General features: G+C 45.9%; 1 protein-coding gene across 4 annotated transcripts in view; it reads left to right on the top strand.

The window, feature by feature from the left end:
• The window catches only part of Rab31 (RAB31, member RAS oncogene family), a 117,855-nt gene that overhangs the window by 53,666 nt on the left and 36,928 nt on the right, over positions 1-27,261 (top strand). For 3 of the 4 annotated variants that reach the window (XM_027397761.2, XM_027397763.2, XM_027397765.2), the window contains exons 4-5: positions 18,474-18,545; positions 19,887-19,993. In XM_027397761.2, the coding sequence (XP_027253562.1) occupies positions 18,474-18,545; positions 19,887-19,993 (179 nt within the window). Of the gene's footprint in view, positions 1-18,473; positions 18,546-19,886; positions 19,994-21,416; positions 21,620-27,261 lie in introns of those variants that run through there. The other variant, XM_027397764.2, reaches the window with a different exon arrangement.

Here is a 27,261-nt window from a genome sequence, read left to right as displayed (position 1 = left end):
GAAGCTGAAGCTCCCTCAAGGCTCTGGCCCCAGGTCACTACCATCTCTGCCAAGCGTATTCCTGGTTTTGAGAAGGAGCTGTGTTCCTTCTCCAACATCAGGGTCTCAGGGAAAGCCTTGGATCAGCCCAGCCCTCAATTGTAGCACAAAGAATAAAAACCTAGAGACAGATATTGGGGTTCAAGCTGAACATCAGAAAAGCAAAGCAGCCAGCCACTTGAGAGTTCTTATACCTCTATCAAGGCTAAGGGGGGCAGGGTGATCCTGTCCTCAGTGTGAGTGCAGACTGCAATGCTCTCCACCAAAACTCAGACTGCACGGAGTTCCTGCCTTGTATTCCTCTCTAGTGCTGGGATTAAAGCCTGTCATCCCAAGTGCTGGGATCAAAGGTGTGAGCTCTGTTTCTCTTTTAGACTGAGTCACTCTCATGTAGCCCAGGGTGACTTTGACACACAGAGCTCCGTCTGCCTCTGTCTCCTGAGGGCTAGGATTAAAGGCGTGGCCACCACTGTCTGTGCTGTGTGGCTAACCAGTGGCTTAGCTCTGCACTCTGATCTTCAGGCAACATCATAAACAAAATATCACCACACTCAATAGGAGGTTCTCCTCCAAGGTCCATTACTTCTCTAGACCTGGGTAGTTGGCTTTTCAGGCCAGTTAGACAGCTGTTGGTTCTTGACAAGGTGTGCGCTTCCACTACTGCACCCATACAGTTGTCTTGCCACGCTGCCTGTCAGTGTGGTTCCTGGGCATCTTAGTTAGGTGGTGTGTTGGTTGATTCCCTTCTTGGAAGCTTGCACAATACCTTTTGGTACCATGAAAGCCAGGTCTCAGGGAGGGACACTCAGATCACTTCCAGCTCAGGGGCCTCTGAGCCCTGTTTCTGAAGTACGTGGGATCTTCAGCAATAGGGACTTCATTTTCACAACAGGGCAACCGAAGGCAAGAACAATAGCCTGTAATGTGTTGGGAGTCCATACAACCCTTATCAGCAACCCAAAAGAGGGTGTCTCATGCCTGGGTTTGGTAGATGGTCCTTGCTCTTGGAGGGAGCATTGCCAGCTCAGATGGGAAAATGCGTTTATGTATACTTATACACCGACTTAAGTATTTTATAGATATTTTTAGGTAAATGGTTAGAAACATGATTCCTTATAACCTTTCAGACATATTCATTGTCATTTTAACCCCTCTTCCTCGTTAGACCCCCCCCCTTTGTAAATGGAGCTCTGAAATGGTCTAGATAATAAAAAGCTGGAGTCAGATATAGAGGGAAATGCTGAGAGATCAGAGAGAAGGAGCAAGCCACAGCACACCTCACCTGCTTAGTGTTTCAGCAGACAGGAGAGCCATTTCCTGTTTCTCCCTGCTTATATCCTGTTTCTGCCCAGCTACGTCACTTCCTGCCTGTCTGTACAGACCTCCAGACCTCTATGGTTAGCTAGTGGCAAGCTCCATTCTCTGACCCCCCAGACAGGCTTTATTTGTGCAAGAAAGAGATCACCACACCTCTCTGCCTTTCCCATTTACGCTATCAGATCACTATACCCTGCTATTCCTCTCTCTGTTGCTCCTCCGCCCCCCCCCAGTTCCCACCCTGGGACCCCCCAGTCCCCACCCTGGCAGTGGGCTGTTTTCATGTGTCCCAGAGGTTTTATTGTGTGGTGTTTTCATTTCCATTTCATTCCAAGAAAACATTTTTTCTTTCTTTCTTGATTTCTTCTCTGACCCAGGCATGTATTGCTTGTAGACAACAGATTTTGTTTCTTGATCCATTCAGGCAGTCTGTGTGGTGTTTTGAATGAGAATGGCCCTTGTAGGTTCATATATTTGAATGTTTGGTTCCCAGTTCGCAGAACTGTTTGGGGGAGGATTAGGAGGTGTGGCCTTGTGGTCTTCCAAGAGGTGCACCACTGGGGGTGGGCTTTGAAGTTTCACAAGCCCCCTGCTAGGCCCAGTCTTGCTCTCTTCTGGCCTTCTGTCTGCAGATCAGAATGTAAGCTCTCAGCTTTTTCTTCAGTGCCCTGCTTACCTCCCTGCCCCCATGCTTCCTGCTATGATGGTCATGGAATAACCCTCTGGAAATGTAAGCAAGCCCCCAGTTAAATGTTTCCATTGTGAATTACCTTGGTCACCATGTTTTCACAGCAATAGAAGAGTAACTAAGACAGCCTATTTCTTTTGATTGGAGAATTGAGGCCATTAATATTTAAAGTTGTTATCAAAATGTGTGTGTTAATTGCAGTGATTGCATTGTTGATTTTGGGTGGTGGTGTTTGTGTTCTCATTGGTGGTAATTTGGCTTTGTATTTCTTTCCACAGTCTCTTGGATTTGCTCATTTCTTTCTTCGGCCTGAAGTATTGCTTCCTATATATGTTTTAGGTTTGATTTGTTGGGTATACCCTTTTCTAGGTTATTTATATCCAGGGAAGTTTTTCTTTCTGCTTCAACTATGGTGAGCAGTTTTTCTGGGTGCGTTAGTCTAGGTTGGACGGCAGATGGTTTAGGACTGGAGAGCAATGCTTCAGGTCCTTCCACTTTGCAGAGTTCCCACTGAGAACTCAGCCTTATCTGATGGGTTTTCCATTGTATGCAGCTTGTGTTTTTTCTTGCAGCTCTCTAGACACTACCTTTGTTCTGTATGCTTAGACCAGGGGGTTTCTTTCTGGTGTTGTCTGTTTGGTGCTCTGTATCTGTATGTCTTTCCTTTGTGTGGGGAATTTGTCGTCAATGATCTTGTTCAAGATCTGCTCTATGCCATTGACTCGGGATTCTCCTTCTCATCGATGCCTGTGATTTGAAGGTGTGGTTTGTACACGATGCCCCACGATTCCTGTATGCCCCTTTCCCGTGTTTTTTTTTTTTTTTTTTTTTTTTTTTTCATATCCCTTGCTTGTTTGCTTCAGATCTTCTACTTTGCTTCTGCGTTTTTTTTTTTTTTTTTTTTTTGTCTCTGGGTTGCCCTAGAAACACGTTGCCTTGACTGTGGAACAGGTGCTTTCATGAAGGATGCTCAGTCAGTTTCACAAGAAACTGGCTTGGCATGAGCAAGCAACAGCATGGCTCCTACCAGTGGCTGATGTTCCTTGTGACTTGCTGTGTTCCGACATGGCCCTGAATGCCCGTATGTGGTATCCTCTCTCCTGTGCACTGTAAGGTACCTGGGCCAACCCACCCTCAGTGACGAGTGAGGTCAGTAAATCACAGAGAGGCCAGGACGCTACCACAGCCACCTGACTAATGAGGCATGGAGCTGCAGCTGATTGAACAATCTGGGTCCTGGGTTTCCTTTTTGCTCATGTTTAATAGAAATCACACAGATGAAAACTAAATCATTCACCAGTTATTTCCAACATTGGCACAGCCTGTCATTCTTCAGTTGCCTCTCATGCATTGGTGACTTTCTTTCTTTCTTTCTTTCTTTCTTTCTTTCTTTCTTTCTTTTTTTTTCGAGACAGGGTTTCTCTGTGACTTTGGAGCCTATCCTGGTACTCGCTCTGGAGACCAGGCTGGCCTCAAACTCACAGAGATCCGCCTGCCTCTGCCTCCCAAATGCTGGGATTAAGGTGTGCGCCACTGACGCCCGGTGCATTGGTGGCTTTCTAGGGGAGGTCAAGGCCCCAGGATTAGCTGTTTCCTCCAAGTTGAGCTATGTCACCCAGGAGAGACACAGAGCACTGATTGCTGATCTGCTTTAGCGAGCTGATTACCTTCCATGACTTTGGTTCTCCAAACCACTGACTACCCTAGTTTGCCCAGTTTCTATGTCAAAGGAAAATAGCACCAGGAAAATTCCAGTTGGTATTTCTAACAATCTTAATTTCTAATAGTCTTAGTTTATTTTCCTAACATTTGCTGCTATGGGTTGTGGACACCGCTGATTATAGTAACGTATATATTCTGAGTATGGAATGGAGCCACCTGCAGCCTTACATTCATAATTCTTTTAAGATTTATTTATTTATTATGTATGCCGTGCTCTGTCTTCATGTATGCCTGCAGGCCAGAAGAGGGCGCCAGATCTCATTACAGATGGCTGTGAGCCACCATGTGGTTGCTGGGAATTGAACTCAGGACCTCTAGAACAGGGCAGCCAGTGCTCTTAACTTCTGAGCCATCTCTCCAGCCCTCACTCATAATTCTGAGGAACACTGTGAGGCAGTGATATTCGTCTTTATGCTTCTGGGAAGGGGGTTTCCATTTTGGCTAAGGATTTCAGGTGAATGTTTTTAGCATTTGAGGAGGGGTGTGTGGGTAACAGCTACAGGACCTTACAGGGATCAGTCTCACTCCACCCCCCCCCAGTGGCCTGACTTGTTATTCTTGGGCTGGCCTGCTCTGCTGTCCTTTGATGGAGTCTCGAGTCTGACCAGCTTTTCAGTTGTTTTTGCAGCTTGCTGCCAGCTTTAATTGTGGTTGTAATGACGTGGCCTTACAGAGTAGCTAAAAATAAATTCTGGGCTACTGCCTGTGCCTTTTGCTATTTGTTCTGTTTCATTAATTACTGGATTTTATTACGCACGCACGCACACACACACACACACACACACACACACACACACACACACACACACCTCTTTGTAGAAATCTCTGGTTCTCCTCTCAGAATTGTAAACAAGCAATGTCTTTGGGGCAACATTGTAGCAATATAATGACACAGGCTTTGGTGTTGGCAGAGGGTGAGCACACTGCCTGTTAGTGAATCACTGTTTGGTTACCTGTGAGAGGAACTTACCAGTTTCTGCCTGGCATGCACAGTAACGCACTTAGTGAATGCCCTACTTGCTGTCCAGCACCAATTCTCTTATATTTGTGGCACAAATTCACTCACTCTGCAAGTTATTTTCCCTGTGAGCACAGACATCCATTCCTTCCTGGTTGAAAAGTGTGTTGGGCCTTGATATGCAACCTGCATCTTGCTTTCTTCATGCAGCCTGGAATCTGCAAGAGCAGCAAGTGTTCTTAACCACGGAGCCATACTGCTAGCCCCTTGCGATTTTTTTTTTTAACTAACAAAACATTAAAAATGAAAGAAATCAGTCGGGCGTTGGTGGCGCGCGCCTTTAATCCTAGTACTCGGGAGGCAGAGGCAGGCGGATCTCTGTGAGTTCGAGGCCAGCCTGGTCTCCAGAGCGAGTGCCAGGATAGGCTCCAAAGTTACACAGAGAAACCCTGTCTCGAAAAACAAACAAAAATAAAAAACAACAACAACAAAAAACAAACAAACAAAAAAGCCCAAAATGAAAGAAACCATAAGAAAAACAGATTTAGTAACACTAAAAGGCAGCCAGGGCTGACGTCTCAGGTTTGTAATCCCAGTTTCTCCAGAGCTGAGATCCGCCTGCCTCTGCCTCCGGAGTCCTGAGATTAAAAGAGTGTGCCACCACCGCCTGGCAGCTGGGGCATCTTGATTCTGGTTTCCTAGAATAGAGCTGGGTTGTTTCCCACAGGGTTGTCATCAAAGAGATCAAACTGTAGTCAAACCTAAAATGGCCACAGCAAGAATACACGATGGAGGAGCCCCTGCCCTGCCACACCCGAGCTCACAGGTACAGACATGCAGCTGCACACATGCAATGCAGCTCCACACCTGTGCTCACAGGTACAGACATGCAGCTGCACACATGCAATGCAGTTCCACACCTGTGCTCACAGATACAGACATGCAGCTGCACACATGCAATGCAGTTCCACACCTGTGCTCCAGGTACAGACATGCAGCTGCACACATGCAATGCAGTTCCACACCTGTGCTCACAGGTACAGACATGAAGCTGCACACATGCAATGCAGTTCCACACCTGTGCTCACAGGTACAGACATGAAGCTGCACACATGCAATGCAGTTCCACACCTGTGCTCACAGGTACAGACATGCAGCTGCACACATGCAATGCAGCTCCACACCTGTGCTCACAGGTACAGACATGCAGCTGCACACATGCAATGCAGTTCCACACCTGTGCTCACAGGTACAGACATGCAGCTGCACACATGCAATGCAGCTCCACACCTGTGCTCACAGGTACAGACATGCAGCTGTACACATGCAATGCAGATCCACACCTGTGCTCACAGGTACAGACATGCAGCTGCACACATGCAATGCAGTTTTAAAATCTGAAAAATAAGCCCAAACTTTATACCTACAGGAAAGTTGCACAAGTAACCCATCACTTCACCAGGGTGGGGTGGCCACAGCTAGCTAGGAAAGCTCAGGTCAGGCGATTCAGAGGCGCAGAGGGGCTAGCTAAGGCCCAGCTGGAGTGAGCAGTCACTGACTCACTGAGGTGTGTGATGACCAGAGGAAGGCTTGTGTGTGGTGAGGGAGTGGTTGTTCGGTGAGCTTCAGGAAGAGGAGCTGGATTCCAGAAAGCGCAGTCATGAAGAGTCACGGTTGGTAGTTCTAATGGCGTGTTGGGCTTACTTGCTGGTGTTTGTTGGAGGCCACTTCACAGTATTCAGACATCTCTCTGTAGAATTTCCTTATATATGATCTAGGAAGTTCTGCCCAGAAGGTTCATATATGTGTGCATATGTGTGTGTGTGTGTGTGTGAGTGTGTGTGTGTGAGTGTGCATGTATATGTGTGTGTGTGTATGTGGTGTGTGTGTGTGTGTGTGTATGTGGTGTGTGTGTGTGTGTATGTGTGTGTGTGTGGTGTGTGTGTGAGTGTGCATGTGTATGTGTGTGTGTGGTGTGTGTGTGTGAGTGTGCATATGTATGTGTGTGTGTGTGTATGTGTGTGTGCATATGTATGTGTGTATATGTGTGTGTGTGTATGTATGTGTGTGTGCATATGTATGTGTGTATGTGTGTGTGTGTGCATATGTATGTGTGTATGTGTGTGTGTGTGTCTTTATCTCTATATATCTGAAGCTATACAAGTAACACTGGCCTGACCATGTCCCTTGAGAGATACTCACCCTGTGTTGGGGTCTGCCACATCCATGCATGGCCTCGAGGATCTTGGACATGACTGGGGTGATGAGGGAAGAAAGAAAAGACAGACAGACCCACAGAAAAGCTGGGACTGAGTGGGCTGGACCTTCCAGAAGCTCCTCGTGTTTCTTATGTCCAGTTGAACAGGAGGAGGCGGGGTTATTACTTTGGGACAAACAAGGAAGCAGGGTCATGGTACAGAGAGGGCTCAAGGAGGTGTTTAGCTAGTCATGGTGGGAGCAGGCTCTGCCTGTAGGGGAGCCGTCTTCAGGCCTTGTGTCTTCCGGAAGAAGCGATGGTGGGTTTTTCTGCAGACTGTTAACATTCACACAGGGAAGCTTTGACATTTCCCTCTGAGCCTCACTCTGGGGAGAAAGCTTCCACATTCCTCCACTGGCCGAAGGCTATGGGGTCGTTGACCGGACCTTGTCAGCAGCAGACACCCATTCAGGACTTCACCCAGGCCTTTTCTGCCTCCTGCAGAGAACAGTGGAGAGAAAGAGCCCGTGAAGGGAGTCATGGCTGTGGAGGTCTCCTTTAGGCTCCCTCTCCCACAGCCCCACTTTGCTCATTCTCAATGTGCGCAAAGCCACAGCCTTCTCCTTTTCCCTGGGAGCAGCAGAAGCCGGCTTTCATACTTCGTGGGTAAGCCACCCTGGTGGCTTCCATGGTTAGAAAAGCCACCCTGGTGTCTCTGGTACTCAGAAGCCATAGTTACAGAGCATGCCGGGCCTGGATTTGCTTCCCTGTCACTTGTTGGTGGGGGGAGTATCGTGCATCTCCTTTCTCTTTTCCAAAATTCAGCTTCATCTGGCTCTAGCTCAGGTGCAGCACACCTCGCCTGTTTAGAATGTGGAGTTCAGTGGGGTCTGCAGGATTCAGAATTGTGCAGCTGTTACTGACGTCAAGTTTTAAAGAACATTCTCATCCTTATGGACAGAAACTATGGACACCTTTGTCTTAGTCAGGGTTTCTGTGACTGTGACAAAGCCACCATGGCCAATAGCAAGTTAGAGAGGAAGGGTTTATCTGGCTCACTCTTCAGCATTGCAGTTCATATTGAAGGGAGTCAGGACAGGAACACAACCGGGCAGGATCCTGCTTCCCCTGGTTGTCTCAGCCCACCTTCTTATAGAACCTGGGACCAATGGCACTCAGCAGGCAAAGGCTGGTGGATTCCTGTGATTCAAGGCCAGTCCAGTCTGCATAGCCAGTTCCCGTCTAGCCAAGCCTACATAGTGAACCAATCACCAGGACTCTTTTTGCATCTCACTGTTGTGTGGCTCTCTGTCTCAGGTCCTGCCACCACTTTCTCCACTGTGATGGAGTCTACCCTCAGTCGTGAGAGAATTGTCAAAGATGATGGCTGGGAGCCCATGTGTCAAGTGCAAAGTCTATGTATGCTGCCTACCTATCTTTCATCTATAGCCTGAAGGCAATACTGCAAAGCATTTTATTTTTATTGGAGTCAGTTCCAACTTGTGGCCCTCATTTGGCATTCCATCTTCAGATGGATTGGATTTTCAGAGACTATTCTGCTTATTTTTTCATCGGCTGACAGACATTTTGGATAAATCCACTTTGGGCTATGATAGATAGGTACTGGTGTTGTGAACACTTTGAACAAGTCTGTGTGGATGTGTGCTACTTGAGCATTGTAGGTAAGTATCTAAGCGTCCACTCCGTGGGTTATGTGATAGCATGGTTAGCATTCAGAAGAGCCACCAAGCTGTTTTGCCAAAGTGGCTGTGCCATTTTAGCTCCCTACCAGCAATGCTCAAGGTTGTAGCTACTCCACATTGTCACCAGCCAGTGTCACCAAGATGCACACTTATGTTTTCTTCCAAGATTTTGATTTAGGACTTACTCGGGCTTCTGCGCTCCATTTGGAGTTAATCTTCGTGCATCTTGTGTGGAAGGGTTCCAGCTTGATGCATCTGGCTATTCATCTGTCCTGGTGGGACTTGCTGCAAAGAGTACTGTTTGCCCAGTTAACTCTCTGGAACCCTCGTTGAAAGTGGCTGTGTGCCAATGTGAAGTTTTCGTTCTGGATTTGAGTTTACTTCCTTTTTTTTTCTCCCAAGATCTCAAGTTTTTTTCTTTTCTGAATTTCTCATCTGGGTTTCTGACTTTCTTACTTGTGTTCATGAACTTTTTTACTTGTGTTCATGAGTTTCTTACTTGTGTTCATGAATTCGAGATCTTGAATTGATTCTCTAGTTCATTGATCCCTTTGTACCCTTGTTGAAGTCATCAGCCAGTTTTACAAGTTCAGTTTTGAATTCTTTGATATTTCATCCATTTCAGATAATGAATTGTTAGGATCTTTGGAGGCATTGTCCTTTTTTTAATTTTTAAAAAAGATTTATTTACTTATGTATACATTGTTCTGTCTGCATGTATGCCTGCAAGCCAGAAGGGGGCACCAGATCTCATTACAGATGGTTCTGAGCCACCATGTGCTTGCTGGGAATTGAACTCAGGACCTCTAGAACTGCAGCCGGTGCTCTTAATCTCTGAGCCATCTCTCCAGCCCTTGAGGCATTGTCTTAACTTCATTTTTTTGTCTGTTATTGTTTTTGTGGTTTTGTGTTGTAATTTGTGTAGCTGTGGGCATGAATATTTCTTTCAGTTTTATTTTGGGATCATCTTAGGGAGACCATCTCCCTGAGAACAAGATCCCAGTACTGACAAGAAAGGAACAGACTGCTGTGATGACGACGAAGACGGCCCGGAGCTGGGAGTGAAGTCTGTTAAAGCTGCTAGTACTAGTAACAGCCACAGCCTGAGACAGCACACTTGGCTCAGATCGTGGATTTGTGCTTGTGCCTCCACCGCACAGGTCGCAGATCTGTCAAAGCTGTCTGCTTGTTCTCTTTCTCTGTGTACCAGGAGCCTCTGCTGGCCACACCTAGCTTTGCAGCCTGTGGGTGAGGCAGCTCCTCTCATACTTCAGACACTTGCAGTTGGTGCACCTGGCCCAGGCCAAGGGGTGTCTCCAGAGTGCTGTGGAGTTGAGAAAGCAAACAGAACCTCTGAGGTCTGTGCTGTAGGGTCAGTCTCAGCATCTTCCCCTTGAAGCTCTAGTCACCCCACAGAAAGGATAGGGCTGTGAAGTCAAGCACAATGCTGGAGCTTAAGAGTTCTCAGGCCACCGATAGTGAACCCCAAAACAGGCGGCTCCAGAGGCTGGACCGCCACCTGACAGCAGGCTAAGGAGGGCTGTCACTCTCTGCTGATATCCTGAGGTGGAAGAGTCTGCCCAGCAACCCAGGCCAGGGCTGCCCACAGTGCCCTTCACTGCTTACGTGGAATTTCTCAAGATCTCTGCTTCTGGCCCTCCTCTCCACAATGACCTTCCATGGCTGTCTCCTAGCCAGGCTCTGTGGCACACTATCAGTCTCCCTAGCCTACGGCGGTTCTGCTCTTTACAGGCTTATGGATGCACGGATTGAGATTCACTGGACTAGGCTCAATATAGGTTAATATAATTTTATTCAGGGAGAAGGCACTTACACAAGAAACAGATGACCACTGCCAAGTTCCCGCTCCAGTGATCCACACAGGCTGCTCTCTGTGACTCGACCAGACCCAAGAGAGCTGGATCTGGCCTCTAGACCCCAGACCTAATTCTGCCCTCCATCAAGTCTGCACCTGCTACCACGACCAAACGGGTGTGGTCAGCGCTAAGTAAGCTGTAAGTGCACGAGTGTCAGCTGCATCGATGACACAGGAGGGTAGTGCAGGGTGCGGGTAGAACCAGAGTTTGGGGGCAACCCCCACAGGGAAGGCTCAGCTATCTCTCTTGATATGGCCTCAAAAAACACAGACAGTGCAGAGCAGAGAAATGGTGGCATGGTGGTACCAGCTGTGATCCTGGCACTCGGAGACTGAGACAGGACTGCCTGCCACAAGTTTGAGGCCAGTCTGGGCTACATAGTGCGACCTTGTCCCAGTAAACCCAGCTAGAGTGTAAAGGGGAGAGGGGAAGGGACAAGAGGGCAGAGGGAAAAGTCCACAGGGAAGGTTGAATCAGTGCGGCCCTGTTATGAATAACACATAGAGGCGTGCAGCAGGGCCTTGGAGCTGGAAGGACTGGGGAAGGAGGCATGGGTAACAAAGCAGCCCTGGTCAGGGTGTGGCCCTGCCTGGGGCTGATCTGGCCTTAAGGCTACTGCAAGGGTAAAACAGTGCTGTGTTTCTGCCGTAGGCCTTGAAGAGGGATGTAGTGTGTCAGGCAGGCAGGCAAGACACTCCTTTACGATGTCCGATTCCTCCAGCGAGCACAGACTCCTGAGAAGGAGCTGAGCCTGCGGAGTCTGACTGCTTAGAGTCCCAGCTCTGTGGAGAGATTGGGATGCTACTGGTCCAGAGGCTACCTACCTTAGCCTGGGCTGGTTCCAGTCGTCCAGAACAGCTGTTCCTGCCCATCTTTACGGGCAGGAACTAACATCCTGTGACCAACAGATAAAAATCTTTAGGAATTTATTAATTTAGCAGACCACTATCCTTCAGCAACCCTAAAGCTCAGATAAAGCTCCAATATGGTTGTGTCTGACTCTCCGATATACCCACCAGTGTATTTTAAACTTGCTTTGATTTATGACTTTCTTTGTTCTGTAAATCTATAAGAACTAAACAAAACTGCTTTCACATTGAGACATGGAATTTGGAGTAACCTAAATCTGTGCTCTTGGGCCACAATCACTCCAAATGGTTCCAGAATAAACCACTTCGTATTCCCTTTAAGATGAGAGGGTTTGTGTCGACCCTAGTCAGAGTCAAACAGGAATTTGATCCAAAGTAAAAGATACAGACACGGAATGGAGGAGACAGACAGACACAGAATGGAGGAACAGGCAGAGTACCTGGCTTCCACCCTGCTTTTAGTTTCCTTGTGGGTCTAGTGCGGAGTCAGTCTTTTTCTTTTTAGTAAAAACAGGTTTGGGGTGACTGTTATCACCGGTATTATTTTGGATGTTTAGGAAATTCCTGTGCTTGCCAATACCCTGGAATCTGAATTGAGGCTCATGACCTTGGGAAGCAGTGGGGGAAAGTGCATTTATTTCTAAAGCAGAGCAAATTTTTAAGCATCTATGATTAATTCAGTACTTGCAAGATTCTAGCATTTTTTTTGCACCATCCTTTTGTTTATTATTATTATTATTATTATTATTATTATTATTATTATTATTATATTCTGAGAATTGAGCCTGGGGCCTGATGTGGCTAAGAGCAAGCACTCCACCACTGAGCTATACCACCTATACTGCCTCATAAAAACACTAGTCTTGTAGCTAGAGAGATGGCTCAGCAGATAAGAGCACTGCTGGCTCTACCAGAGGACCTGGGCTTAGTTCCCAACACTCATAAGAGGGCTCACAACTCTAGTTCCAGGGGATCTGACACCCTCTTCTGTGCTCTTCAAGGTCCAGGCACACTGTTGGTACACATGCATGCAGGCAAAACATTCATATGCATGAAATAAAAGAATCTAGCCGGGTATTGGTGGCACACGCCTTTAATCTCCCCACTCGGGAGGCAGAGGCAGGTGGATCTCTGTGAGTTTGAGGCCAGCCTGGTCTCCAGAGCAAGTGCCAGGATAGGCTCCAAAGCTACACAGAGAAACCCTGTCTGGAACTCCCCGCCGCCCCCCCCCCCAAAAAGAATCTAAAACAACAAGGTCAACAACGAGAAAGCACATGGTGCCCATCCTGGTGGTGTACACTTTTCATTCTAGGGGCCAAACGGACTACAAGTAGTGAGTTCCAGGTCATCCAGGGTTACACAGTGAGACTCCAGAACGTCTGTCTGCTTCCTTTTAGTGGGAAGACCTTTGATCCCTGTGGAATCATGCTCTGTTGAAGAGGATTTTTACGTTGTGCCTGTCAGAAAGGAGACCACATTGGTTCTAGCAAAGGATCCTTAGAGGCAGCAGAAGCTTTTATTTCTTCCTCTTTCTTGCTTTATGTTTTGTTATGTCTTTTGAGACAGGCTATGTAGTCCAGGCAATCCCAGAGCTCACTATGTAGCCCAGGCTAGACTCAGAGAGCTCTTTCTGCCTCTGCCTCCTGAATGCTAGGAGATGCCCTCCCATTTCTGGTGTGAGGAAGCCATTTTGGCTTCAATGACATAATTATTAAAAAGGAAAAGAAAATAAGAAAGATATTTCTTGTTGTTGTTATTAACTCAGAAATATTAATTCAGGTCCTTGGCATTATGGTGCCACTATTTAGTGTTAACCGTTGTTAATAGTTCTGTTCATTGCCTCCCGGCTTCTCATTCTGTCAGGTGTCAGGATGTCTGAGCAGGCTTGTTAATGAGTCTCTCTACTTTTCAGCGAAGAGAGAAGGCCTGTGTGAAAATGGGACAGAGAGACCCTTCATTACTGTTTCCATTCAACCTCTGCCAGCTGAGAATGCTGGGGATGGCAGGAATTTTCTTCCACCACTTCCTTTGTTCCAATCCTCCTGGGCCTTGGGCGCCTTTTTGGCTTCTGCCCTTGACTTGCCCTGGCCTTGACTGTGACTGCTTTGCATTCCTGGGGAGGGCTGGAGCTTCTAATTGGGAGCTGGCACCTGAGGCCGATCTGCAGCCTGGCCACAGACTGGCATTGTCCCCGGCTGCCTCTGACTCTCCAGGGACAGATCATTCTCGGAAATCATTCTGCAGAGTCCATCCTGCAAGACCCGGGACCTGAAGCCTGGGTGTCTGGGTAATTCTCCTCTGGGAGCATGACCCAGCCGGAACCATGCTTGTCTGGAAACTGTGTCTTTCCCTCCACTGCTTACTCCTGACGTGCAGTTTTGCTACTGTGAAATTTTCGGTATCACCACACGCCATTAAAGAATTTTCCTGGAGAATTTCCTGGTATAATACATGTACTGTATTACAGAGGTGGGGAGGGGAGGGAGAGAGGGGAAAGAGAGGAGTGTGTGTGTGTGTGTGTGTGTGTGTGTGTGTGTGTGAGAGAGAGAGAGAGAGAGAGAGAGAGAGAGAGAGAGAGAGTCTATATAGAGACTCCACAATGTTCCTGTACTTTGAACCAACAATTCTACCTCTTACAGGGATAATCAGAGATGATGCCGAGTCCACTGCGAGTTTCAGAGTTAGAGAGACTTGCAGCTGCCATTTCTAAGACCAGCCTTTCCCCCATCCTCATTTTATAAAATACAAAAACCAAGACCCAAGCAGGCCAAGTCTCAGGACGTCCAGATCTTGCTCTCTTCACATTCTTCCAAGGTTCACTGTGCAACGCTAGGTTCCAATTAATTAACATATTATGTAGGAAAAGTTTAAAATATAATAGGAATTTTTGAGTTAAAATGAAAATAAACAGATTTCCTTCCTCTAGAAATATCCCCAACTGTTGATGTACTGATAACAATTTGTTGGCCTCTGGGCAAACAGTATGCGTTGTGTTCCCCAGACTTTGTGATCAGGAAACCTGCTTCCTTCCCCAAACAGCACCATGGCACTATTTGCTCTTCACAAGACCTTCAGGGAACACCCAGGGGCCATCTCGCCTCTTGTACCATTTGCTGGTTTGCAAAACCTTGAGTTTAGTTACTGCCCAGTATCTGCAGGACTAAATCAGAATCTAGGATTCCATTCGCTCATGAGTAGACCTTGAGAATGTTTTTGATTCTTCAGTGAAACAGGAATGAATTCCAGTGGTTTTGTGACTGTCATCATTGTTACCTTAAGAGGTGAGATCATGTTAGAGTCTGGACAGTTGTAAGACTTTAAAACACACAGTTGTGTAGTTGCTTTTCAGAAGGATCGTGCTTCCCTATGGCTTGAATCTTGAACGTCCATGTGTTAAGTGTTTCATCTTTAGTGTGTGGTGCTATTGGAAGGTGGGGGCCTGCATGAAGTGTGGCCTTGTGAGAGGTCTTTGTGTCACTGGGGTCATGCCCTTGAAGGGAGTTTGTGGGATCCTGGTGACTTCCTTTTCCTCCAGTGTTCTGTGGCTCCTCCTGAAGGGAGTGGGCTTGCCCCTCCTACGACACATGCCCTTACTACAAGCTGAAGGGAAGGAAGGGGCAGTTGATAACAGACTGGAACCCCAAACTCTGAGGTAAAAGAACCCTTTCTGTTAGAGTGATGGAAAGCTGACTAACCCTCATTCATCCACAGAAGCTGAGAAGTCCAAGAATTTCTAAGTGCTTGATGATGTAGACAACCACAAAAAAACAGTTGTCAAGATAGGGTGACAGTTAAAGATATTGCTTTTCCAGAGGACCTGAATTTGGTTCCCATGTTGGGCAGCTCACCTCTGTAACTCCAGCTCCAGGGTGGTCCAATTAGCATGTACTTGTACACACACACACACACACACACACACACACACACACTAAAATCTTTAAAAAAAATCGCATGCTCAAAGAACACAGACAATCATCTCTTTGAAGAGGCAAATTGGCTTTCCAGAATTTTCTGTGCTGTTCCTAAGTGATTGAATGGAACCTGGTGGGTCATCTCAGCATTGAAATCTGAAGTCTGTATTTTGTTGGGTAGCTTGCAGGGTTGGAGTCGGCATCTGTTGTGTTGATTTTAAAATAGCCTTTCAAGGTGAGGTTTTAATAAGAAAGCTTTTACCAACCTCCTGCAGTTGTGACCTTTATTTCTGGAAGAGTCTTCTGTGCCATCCCATCGATATTAATTCTGACCTCTTGGAAAGTAAATTAAACCACAGCAGCTGGTGGCCGACCGTGTGTGAGCACTTGTGTTCTACTTGTATGGGATAAAAGATATATACTGTAGGCCAGAAATGATTTATCTCTTTGTCCTTCACAAGTATTACCCTTTGGTCAGTGCGTTATTGAGTTTCAGGGCGAGATGCTAACTTTGAATTTATTAAAACCCCTCCATCTCCAGCAATAAAGCCATTTAAGTGGCTCCACCAAAAGATTTATTTCTGAGTGGTTCCTTTGTGGGGAAGGAATAATGCATCCCCTACTGAGGGCTTTCAATAATTCATGAGACCCGCATGCTATTGGCTGTTTGAGAGTCAGCTTTTGGCGTCAGAGCCCAAGGGGAAATCTGTGTCACGTGTTTGCCTTCCGGGAAGTGGGGCTTGTACTGACTCTAGCTGAGGCAGTCTTGTGAATGAGAGAGGAGGGGGACCCTTGTGCACGATTGACCGAGAGGCCACTTTGCCTTTGTGCGCCCTCTACCTTTAGCAAAGCCCAGTGTTTGCAGACATGGCCTTTTCTTCCCATGAACAGACATTCTGACTGGTTTTGATACACGGGGAGTGCATTGCCAAGGGTGGGCTGAAACGTGCATTGGAGCTCACCGTTTATGACAGACACAGGGAGGTCTGTGACCGTGGACAGGCACCTTGTGTTGTGAGACCTGGAGTGGTGTCTGGCCAGGAGAGAGTGGCAGGGTCTCTGCCTCCCTTCAGTGGTAAGCTTGGCTCTCCTTTCCTAAAAGCCACCAAACTCCAGGGTGGTTTTCCTTCTAAGGAGAGACAACCTGTTTGTAACCCGCCCCTCTCTTGATCTCCTGAGCATTCCAGTGAGAAGTACCATGTGGTACAGTTTTGTTGTTTGCCAGGAAAACTACAGAATTCCTCTCCCATTCCTACCTCTCCTTCATGCCCCAATAAAAATAGCTGTTTTTTTTTTTTTTTTTTTTTTTTTTTTTGAGACAGGGTTTCTCTGTGTAACAGCCCTAGCTGCCCTGGAACTAGCTCTGTAGGACAGGTTGGGCTCAGACTCACAGAGATCTGCCTTCTGAGTGCTGGGATTAAAGGCCTGTGCCACCACTACCCTCTAAATAGCTGGTTTTTTATTAATCTTTTGAAATATTTTATTTATTTTGTGTGAGGGTGGGGTAGGAGGATATGTGGCCGTGCCACACCACACAAATAGAAACCAGGGGACAATTTGCAGCATTTGGTTTTCTCTTTCTACCGTGTGGTTCCTGGATCTGAACTCACACCTTCAGGCTTGGCAGCAAGTGCCCTGACGCACCGAGCCATCCCACTGGCCCTGATTATTTTCACCCAAAACCAACTTGCCTAAAGCGATTGTGAAGTTCATATTGCACAGCCTTTTAATGTACAAATTCCTGAAGTCCCACTGGTCACAACTGAGGATGACCATGCGACTCCAGCATTTGTACAAACTTTGCTGTCCACATTTTCACGTTAAATGATAGTAGTGTCTTTGCTGCCTTCAGATATTTCTCGCTTAACACTATGTCAAAAGAACGATAAAGTTTCTCCTCCTTCCAGCGGTCGTGGGGGGCTCCATTCTAAACGGGTGTCTCTGTCAGCCTCAGCTGCTGAAACAAAGTGCCGCGGAGAGGATGGTTTAGAGCAACCGCTTTCGTCGTCATGGTTCTGGAGGTAGAGCGAGGCACCCGCAGACTTACTGCCTTGTGAAGGCTCCTTTCCCAGAGCCTAATCCCATCCTGGGACTCCACTGTCACCACCTCATCTGACCCCAGTGACGTCCCACCTGACCTCTCTCCTAAAGGCTGTCACGTGGACGAGGGTGTCAGCACTTGAGTTGCGCGGGACCCACGGACATTTAGTCCAGGGTGTGACACAGTGCAGCGATGGACATTCACCTTCTTCTTTGATTTTTTTTTTCTCCATCACAGCGTAGGGAAATGTCTTTTCTGTGCACGGTGGTCACTCTAGAATATATTTCCTGTAAGTGGACTTCTAGGTCAAGGGCGTGCACATTCAGCTTTTGGTGTGTGGTTCCTAGTGGCATCGTGGGGCTGAAAACCATTCCCGTGTAGTAGACGAGAGTGTCTCCCTCCCCAGGCCCACTGAACTCATGGGCTTTTAATGTTCGTTAATATCTACCTCATCAATCAACCTTTTTTGTTAATTGAATAAGCTTAAATATTCCTTGGTAACTTGTAGTGGCTGCGTACATAATGGTTTGTCCATTTCCCTGTTGAGCTTTCTTTCCTTTACTGGTCCTTTCTGAGACTTTTTTTTTTATTAAAAAATACAAATTAAGACTAGGCCCTCCTTCAAAATATGCCTGTCATGTATTCATTTGGAGAGTAATTATCCATCTTATTTCAGGATGGAAGTTTCCAGTAGGCGGTGACATTTAGGTTTCTGGTTTTGGGGACGAAGACCCCCATCTCCTGTATCACCATTAGTTGACCTTGGTGGCAGTAAAGCCCTGCCTGTTAGAGCTGGCAGCCGGCTCCGAGAGCACGTGGCCTGCTTCTCCTCAGTGACTCTGCAAAGGTCTAGTACCCCTGGCTTATTTTCTCTCCCCCTCTATAATTCTAACGAGATTGTAGAGAAAAGAAAATTCAGAGGATGTCAACAGTGAAAATAAATTCTGTGCCTGGCTTTTGGCCGAGAGGAGATTTCATGGTCCATAAACCACAAGTGTATGTATAGTTGGGGGACAGAATTTATTATTTAATGTAAGTTCCGGAGAAGTCCTAGGGGAATTTAGAGCTCCTATGGGATTTGACGTGTGGTTTAGGAATGTTTAAAATCTGTGTGTTCACTGTGGCCTAAACTGTTGACTGCTTCTGCACAGTTCCACTCACTGGCGCCCATGTACTACCGAGGATCGGCCGCAGCCGTCATAGTGTATGACATCACCAAACAGGTAAGAATGTCTTCCAGCTTCAGACACCGTGGTGGGGACTGTCCCAGAGACACCAGAGCAGAGCAGCGGCTTTGTGAGTCTTGCCAGCACCTTGGGAGACTAGACAGTGTGGGGGCAAGGACAGTGAAAGCCATGTGTCCAGCTTGCTTCCTCCACAAACAAGCTTTGCTTCATCTTCTCAGTTATGAAAACAATAAACGTTCCTTTTGAAACTGAGCCCCCCTTTTAGACCCCCCCTTTAAGATCTACTTATTTTCTCTTATGTGTATGAGCATTTTGCCTGCATAGCTATCTGTGTGTGCCTGGTTCTCACAGAGGTCAGAAGAGAGCATTGGATCCTTTGGAACTGGAATTACAGATGGTTGGGAGCCACCATGTGGGTGCTGGGAACCAAACCCTGGTCCTCTGGAAAGTGTAACAATTGCTTTTAGCTGTTGAGTATTCTCTCTGCTCCCTAAAACTGAGCTTTCATGGAGGCAAGCTCATGTCTGTGAGCACGTTCCGAGAGAATCTTTTAAGTTCTGCAGGTTTTATCATTTTAGGTAATTTTCTGTTACTGCTTCAGTTGCACCAAAGATCAGAGATAAAATGCATGTTTATAAAAGTGAATGAATTGTGCTTGTCTGCCATTTTCACCATTTATCTGTGGTTTCATTTTCTGCAGTCCTAGTTATGGTCTAAAACTATTAAGTGGAAAACTCCAGAAACAACACATACATTTTAAATAATGTATTACATTATTATGATTATTCTAGTTTGTTACTGTTAATATCTTACTCTGTCTAATTGTTTGCTTAAACTGCACCCTGGGCGCTCATGGGACAGAGACACATACATTGTTTCCTGGCATCCACTGAATGTATCTCAGGCAGTGTATTTTGAGTTATATTCATAGCAGATAAGTGCTTTGATTGGGGGCGTCCCTCCTGCCCCCAGTCCCTCCGGAATGCTGACCATTAGCTGATCCATTGCTGTTGTATCCTGACCACTTCCACCTGCGTGTGCTGTCCACTTTGGCCTCCTCCCTGGAGGAGGACCTGAACAAATCCGTTTCTGTCTTGAAGCAAGCATTCACTTGAACCTGGTATCCTGGTTCCCACAGTGTCAAGGCTGTTGTCAATGGTACCTACTGAAAAAACCCAATAATGTGATTTTTTTTTAACTTCTTCAATTTTTAGCTTTGAAAGAGGCTTCTGCTATAGGCTGAGTGGAAGTTAGCTAACGTTAACTGAGTGCTCCTTACAAACATTTACCCCCCATTGAATTACATAGGGGCCATGGGTCTACTTGTTTGAAATGTATTGGCAAGTCTTTTCAGTGACTCATCTTGTTTTTTGTTAGGATTCATTTCATACCTTGAAAAAATGGGTTAAGGAGCTGAAAGAGCACGGCCCAGAAAACATTGTGATGGCAATTGCTGGGAATAAATGTGACCTCTCAGATATTAGGTAAGATGTGTTTCAAATGTGTGTGTGTGTGTGTGTGTGTGTGTGTGTGTGTGTGTGTGTGCGTGCTTCACATGTCCTGTCCCCAAAAGTCTCTAAAATGGGATTGTGTCTTTCCTTGTTTATGCTCTCTGTGTAATGATTTGACTGATGACCCCTCACTTGTGATAGTCAGTATGATATTATTCAGCCAGAGTGGAATTATAGGAGAATGATAGAAACTTGATGGCACCTATGATGGTGAATATTAACTCACATGGCCTATGCATAACACAGCCATATCAATAACTCTATTGTTGGACTACAGTGTTCTGTTACCTTTTTTTTCTTCTTATCATTACAACTAATATAATTTTAGTAACACTTTCATATGCAAATGATTGGAAGTCTTGATATTTTCTATAACATGTTTGTTTTAGATTTCAACCTAAGGATGTAGTCCAGACTATATAATGCTACTATTTTGATTTAATATCTGAATAGGATACATATTTTTGTGGCAGCACCCCATGTGGCAATGACTTATGGAACTTATTTTTTTCTTTTAAAGATTTTATTTATTTATTTATTTATGTATACAACATTCTGTTTCCATGTATATCTGCACACCAGAAAAGGGCACCAGATCTCATAACAGATGGTTATGAGCCACCATGTGGTGGCTGGGAATTGAACTTAGGACCTCTGGAGGAGCAGTCAGTGCTCTTAACCTCTGAGCCATCTCTCCAGCCCCGGTTTATGGAACTTCTTGACCTTATGTCTTAGTCCTTTTTCTGATTGTTAGATCAAAATACCCAAGGCTGGGCTTTTATAAAGATAAGAAGTTCCTTGTGCTTTGCCTAGAGTTTCAACAATGGCACACTGGTGACTATATTATGTACAACATGGTAGAAAAATAGGAAGAGAGCCGGGCGTTGGTGGCGCACACCTTTAATCCCAACACTCGAGAGGCAGAGGCAGGCGGATCTCTGTGAGTTCGAGGCCAGCCTGGTCTCTAGAGCGAGTGCCAGGATAGGCTCCAAAGCTATACAGAGAAACCCTGTCTCGAAAAAACAAACAAACAAACAAACAAAATAAGAAAAATAGGAAGAGAATGGAGGCCATATGTAGAATCATCACTTGGTCGGGTAGGGGCCCAGTGAGATTCAAGCAGCAATTTGTCTGTTTACAACAACCTGTCCCACGTAGAATCTCATGAGAATTGCACTGATCCCTTCTGAGGGTTGTCCTCACCATGGCCTAAGCACCGCCCATTCTTCCACGGTGCTTCTAGCTTATGAGCCTGGAAGAACACACTCGCATGGCGATTCAGACTGTAGAGAGTGCGTTAGAGACATCATGACACTATCTAGCCGGGTAAGCTAGCTGCTGATGAAATGAATGCTACTTCAGAAGGTTATGCATAGGTCGTCCTTTCTCATGACAGATCGATTCCAAGACTACAGTGGACATCAGAGACCATAGATTACACCACACCCCATCTATGTTACGGTTTCTCTATATACAAATCTGTGATGAAATTTATTTTATATATCAGGCATAGTAGTAATGATTTGGAACAGCAACTAATAAAACAGAACAGTTTGTAATAATATAAATAAATAAAAATAAAAGCTGCTTAAAGTATAATGATTTATTTCTGGAATTTTCCACGGATATATTTGGACTCGACTGTGGGTGACTGATGCCCTGGGAAACAAAACCACTGATGGGGGAAGTATAGTATTGTAAACTTGTTTTGTCTCCATTCCTTTGGCTCTGAATTCTCAGGAATTCCCATTGTGGGTTTTAATAAAGACAGCTGCACCACACTCCTAGTTTTGATATCTAAATATGACTAAACCAAAATTAAGTAAGCATTGAAAATGGATCTTGCAAAAGTCTTCACAGTGGCATTTGGCAAATTACTCTGTTTCTTTGTGTTTGCAAACGCGTTGTATCACATTGCATCAGGTAGGTTTATAATATCCATGAACACCACTTAATCGCTTATTTTTCTGGGGGGTTGGACAAGTGTTTAAACTCCCCAGACTTAGCTCAGATACACTTCTTTATTGTAATCCTGAAACAACTTTTTGGCTCGTGTTTCCTGTGTTGGGTGGTTGGTGGGCAGAGTCAGCCTTGGCAAAAGAGGTGTTTTCATTTGACACCTCATTGTGGTCAAGGGGACCTTGACAAAGAAAAGTCACCCTCTTTCTCTCTTGACAGGGGTGGGGAGATGCAAGTGTGTGTGTGTGTGTGTGTGTGTGTGTGTGTGTGTGTGTGTGTGTGTGTCTGTGCACACCAATGGACTAAAATTTAAGAGGAAATTGATTTCTAGTTGAATGGGATAGGATTGTTTGCTACACTGAAACCTAAACATTAATTTTAGAAAAAAGGGAGGTAAGAAGGTATTGATAGCCACATGATCAAAACAGACCTTCCTTTAGCTCTGGGATTTGAGGTGTTCCAGTTGAGCTGTGGAGAAACCCTGGTCTGGTAGTCTCTGTATTTCAATTCCCCACATCAGACAAGGACCTTGTGGCTAATACGAGGCAGGGAGGATGGGGGTTCTTGATGAGAGACAGTCTCAGATCAGCACTATCTCCAGCTAAAGCAGGATGGCTGCCTCTCATTCCCAAGGTGGACTTAATTGATGCTCTCTGTAGACCTCCTGCTGTGTGCATCACACAGTACACGTCCAGCTAAGATGACTTAGCTAAAACCCACCCACTCCTGATTATAAATTCACTCACAACCCTTCTATCTCCAAGGGATGATGATCCAACATCACCCAGCTACCACCTCCAGGGATACCATCAGGCCCTCCATCCCTGGCAGCCTGCCAGCCTTTATGCTCAACTTGCTTTGCGTTGTCAGTTTGGCATCAGTGAGGCCTGAGCCAAGCTCACTAAGATCCCACAGGTGTTCAAAGCCTGGAGTCTTTTGTTGTTCACACTGTCATCCGAGAGGGCACTGTTTTGATTATGCAACAGAGGAAATGACCTGTTTTTGTAGTTCTTATTCAAACTTCTGAATAGGTCAGTGAGAAATGAATGTCTATCTATCTATCTATGTATCTATGTATCTATGTATCTATGTGTGTGTCCACTATGGCATGCTTGTAGAGGTCAGAGACAACTTTTGGGGGTTGGTTCTTCTATGTGTAGGTCCTGTGGATTGAACTTGGGTCTTCAGGTTTGGCAGCAAGCATCTTTACATACTAAGCTGTCTCACCACCTCTGGAGGAGTTTCTTGAGGGTTGTTTTATGGCTTAGCCATGCTGTATTCTAGAGAATGTTCCCTGGAAGCCTCATGTTTGTGTCTGTGGTGTACATATGCATGTTTACATGTGTGCAAAGTGCACGTGGCGGTCAGAAGTTGATGTCAGGTTTCTTCTTGGCAGGGTGTTTGCTGAACCCAGCGCACCAGTTCAGCTAGTATAGCTAGACAGACTGCCCCAGAGACAAATCTTCACAGATGGGCTGCCATGCCATGACACTTGTATGTATGCTAGGCATCCATGTTTAATTCTTTACACTTGCATGGTGAGTACTTACCCATCCCGCTGTCTTCAGTCCTCCCACCAAGATTTTTTAAACGCCTCTTATTTTAATTTATTATTATTATTTTTTGTGGAAGTAGAGATTGAGTTTAGAGTATGTGCATGATAGGCTGGTGCTCTACCACAGAATGGCTGAAGAAACCATGAGCCTCACTAAGTTGACCCTACATTAGCTCAGGCCGGCCTTGCGCTGTTGCTTGCCTGGCTCGCCTTCCTGAGTAGCTGAGATTACAGGTCTGCACCACCGGACCTGGCTGGAACACCTGTCTTTATATTTGCCTCTTTCCTTTGAAGAAGGAAAGGGGGGGGGGGTTACCAGCCTTTTGAAAATAACACTGCCTTAGCCAGAATTAAATTTTTACAATTGTGTTCATTTTTAGAATTGCATCCTTTTGTGATAGTTGATATTAGTGTTTCGTTTATGATCACAGCATAAAATTTCTAGAAATTTTTTAATGTTGCCTTATATTTATGATGTCATTATCTACAAGGAAAAAATTTACAGAGCACACCGAGAAATTCTTAACTCTAATTAATAGATTCAGCAAGGTTGTAAGGTACAAGACACAGAAAACTCAATTACATTTCTGTTTACTAATACTGAATATGCAGAAACTGAAATTAAAAACACAGCACCTTTTACAATTGCTCAGGGAAGGGGGCGATGAAATATTAGCAATGTACAGGATCTGTGTGCTGAAAATTACAAAATGCTCATGAAAAAAAACAAAGACTTGAAAAAAATGGATACGTAGCTGTGTTCATCCATTGGTATCTCTGCGTATTAAAGGTATCTGTTTTCTGAAAGCAATTTCTAAGTTTAAGTGAAATCCCTGTTGATACCTTAGCAAGGATTTTTGGCAAACATAAACAAGCAAATTCTGAGGCTGGGGAGATGCAAGCATGAGGACCTAAATTTGGGTCCCCAGCCTCCTATACAAAGCTGCGGTGGCCACTTGCGCCTGAAACTGCAGTCCTGGAGTCCCTAGGCAGCCATAGAGCACACTTCTGAATGAGTCTGAGTGTTTCCAGGGGACGACCAAACAGGAAGACGCGCTCTGAATGTGGGCAGGGACACCCATCAGGCTGGGTGCCTAGGGGGAGCTCAGGCAGAAGGAGGCAGTCTCAACATTCTCCCTCCGTGCCTCCCCCTCCCTTTGCTCTGTCTCTCCCTCCCTCCCTGTCTCGCCCTCTCTTCCTCTGTCCTGCTGTCTGCCTCCCTCCCTGCTTCCTTCACCTCCTCTGGGAGGCACTGAGACTGAAACTGTGAGCAAAGACGAACCTTACCCGACTTAAGTTGTTCCTCTGGTAAGAGTCACAGCAACGGGAAACTAACTTTAGTATGTGGGCTGTAGAGATCTCTCAGAACTTAAGGTGAGAAGAACAGAGCTCCAAACTGAAAGTGGGCTACAGAATATGAAGTATTGGGGAACAAAGGCACAAAGAGATAGATGTTCAGCATCATTATTGATCTGTCAAAATGGCTAAGCGGAAAACAGCCACTGCGCGGTGTTGCTGGTGAGGGGCCGGCAAGATGGCAGTGCAAGCCTGAACTTCCTAGTTCTGTTCCAGGAAGCCCTGGCGGAAGGAGATAACCAACTCTCAAAGTTGTTCTCTGACCTCCACAAACACTGTGCACTCAGGGACCATCACACACACAAATAATAAGAGTAGTTAATAAAAAGCTGGTGAAACTAAAGCAAGGCAGGTCATTGACGCCCAGCTGGTGTGAGTGGAAAGCTCGGTTAGTGAGGCACTTCAGCCGTCTCCTGCAAAACCAGACCTGCAATTCCCATCTAACCAAGCAGCCTCATTCCCGGGCGTCTATCACAGAGAGGTGACACTTAGGTTCACAGCAACCTCTTCATGAATATTCATAGACTTTTCCAGTAACATCTCCAAACTGTAAGGAGCCTAGATGCCCTTGAGCAAGTGACTGGCTAAACAGACTGTAATGCAGTCACTCCGAGGACACTGCTCAGAGGACAATTTATAGGGAAAAAAGTTTTGTTTTGTTTTTCTGAGACAAGGTTTCTCTGTGTAGCTTTGGAGCCTATCCTGGCACTCGCTCTGGAGACCAGGTTGGCCTTGAACTCACAGAGGTCTGCCTGCCTCTGCCTCCCGAGTGCTGGGATTAAAGGCATGCGCCAGGCAAAAAGGTTGGTTTTTAACTCACACCGGTGGAGTTTCTGTCTGTGATTGGTTGGCCCCTTTGCTTTGGGCCTATGTTGGTGCTTTATAATGGGAATGTGTGGCAGCCACACACTCACCTCATGGTTGGGAATAAAGCAGAACCAAGTTTTATAATGCTCTTTTGAGGCATGTAATGACCTACTGTCTCTCATGAGGCCTCACTTGGAGTGTCGCCACCATCTCTGATACAGTAATGAGGGGTTACTTATAGGAGGAGGGATGACCCAAGACAGTGAAAGCCCACGCAAGCACTGGTGATGATTCATGAGAGCCGGAACCCAAGAGTAGGAGGGTTAGGTTGAATGGTCCTGTCCAGGAAGCTTAGCTGCTTTGAGTCTCCTCTGAAGTCCCTACTGATTATATAACCTGGGTAAGGACAGGCCTCGTGTGTCTGGTTAGTTTCAGGGACTTCCTGAGACTTGTGAGTTGTCTACTTTGTAAGTCTTAGAAGAGCCTCCTTTCAAGATGAAATGTTTCAATTTGGAGGAAATGGGTACATATACAAACAGGAGACTAAATAGACTTGGGAAGTCCAACTTAAGAACATATCAGTGTTAAATCTTATTTGCAATATTATGAGAGAGTTTGCAAAATGTGACCAAATTATCTTGGGCGCATTGTTTATTTGAGACAGGGTCTTTGTAGCCTAGGATGGCCTTCAACTCCCTATATAGATGAGGATGGCTTTGGGTTCATCTCCCTGCTCTGTCTCCTGAATGCTGAGACTACAGGTGTGCACCACCACACTGGACTCTAAGTATCATTTCTTCTGCTTGTTTTCCACCCTCACTTTATTTACAATGTGGGCATGGAGGTCAGAAGGCAGTTTGACCCTGTCATCTCTGGAGATGGAGCTCAGGTCACCAGGTTCCGCAGCAAAGCCATCTTGCTGCCTGCCCACCCTCTCACCATTGACAGAATTTCACTAAGTAGCTCAGGATGGCCTTGAACTTGTAATCCTTCTGTCTCAATCTACTGACTGCTAGGACTACAGAATTCCACTATGACTGCCTTCTTAAGGTGGTGATGGTGGCAGTGGTGGCGGTGGCGGCGGCGGTGGTGGTGGTGCTCTGTGTGAAGGCCAGACATCAGGTTAAGTGTCTTCTTCAGTGTTTCCCTAACTTAATTTTTGACACAAGATCTCTTGTTGTTGTGATGTTTTGCTCTTTGAGCCCGCCACTTGGAGGCTTATTCTTAGTTATGAATGCCCGGCCTTAGCTTGTTTCTTGCCAGCTTTTCTTAAATTATCCTGCCTACCTTTTTCCTCTGGGCTTTTATCTTTCTCTTCTGTAGATCTTACTATCACTCCGTGGACTGCTGTGTAGCTGGATGCCTGGGTGGCTAGCCCCTGATATCCCTCCTCTCCTTGCTCTCTGGCTCCTTCCTTCTTGGTTATCCTTCTATTTATGCTGTCTGCTTGCCAGCCCTGCCTGTCCTTGCTCCTGCCTCACTATTGGTCATTCAGATCTTTATTAGGACCACCAGGTGTTTTAGACAGGCAAAGAATCACAGCTTCACAGAGTTAAACAAATGC

The sequence above is a fragment of the Cricetulus griseus genome, chromosome 2 (genome assembly GCF_003668045.3).
Source record: "Cricetulus griseus strain 17A/GY chromosome 2, alternate assembly CriGri-PICRH-1.0, whole genome shotgun sequence".
NCBI lineage: Eukaryota > Metazoa > Chordata > Mammalia > Rodentia > Cricetidae > Cricetulus > Cricetulus griseus.
This window is presented reverse-complemented; position numbering and strand designations above follow the sequence as displayed.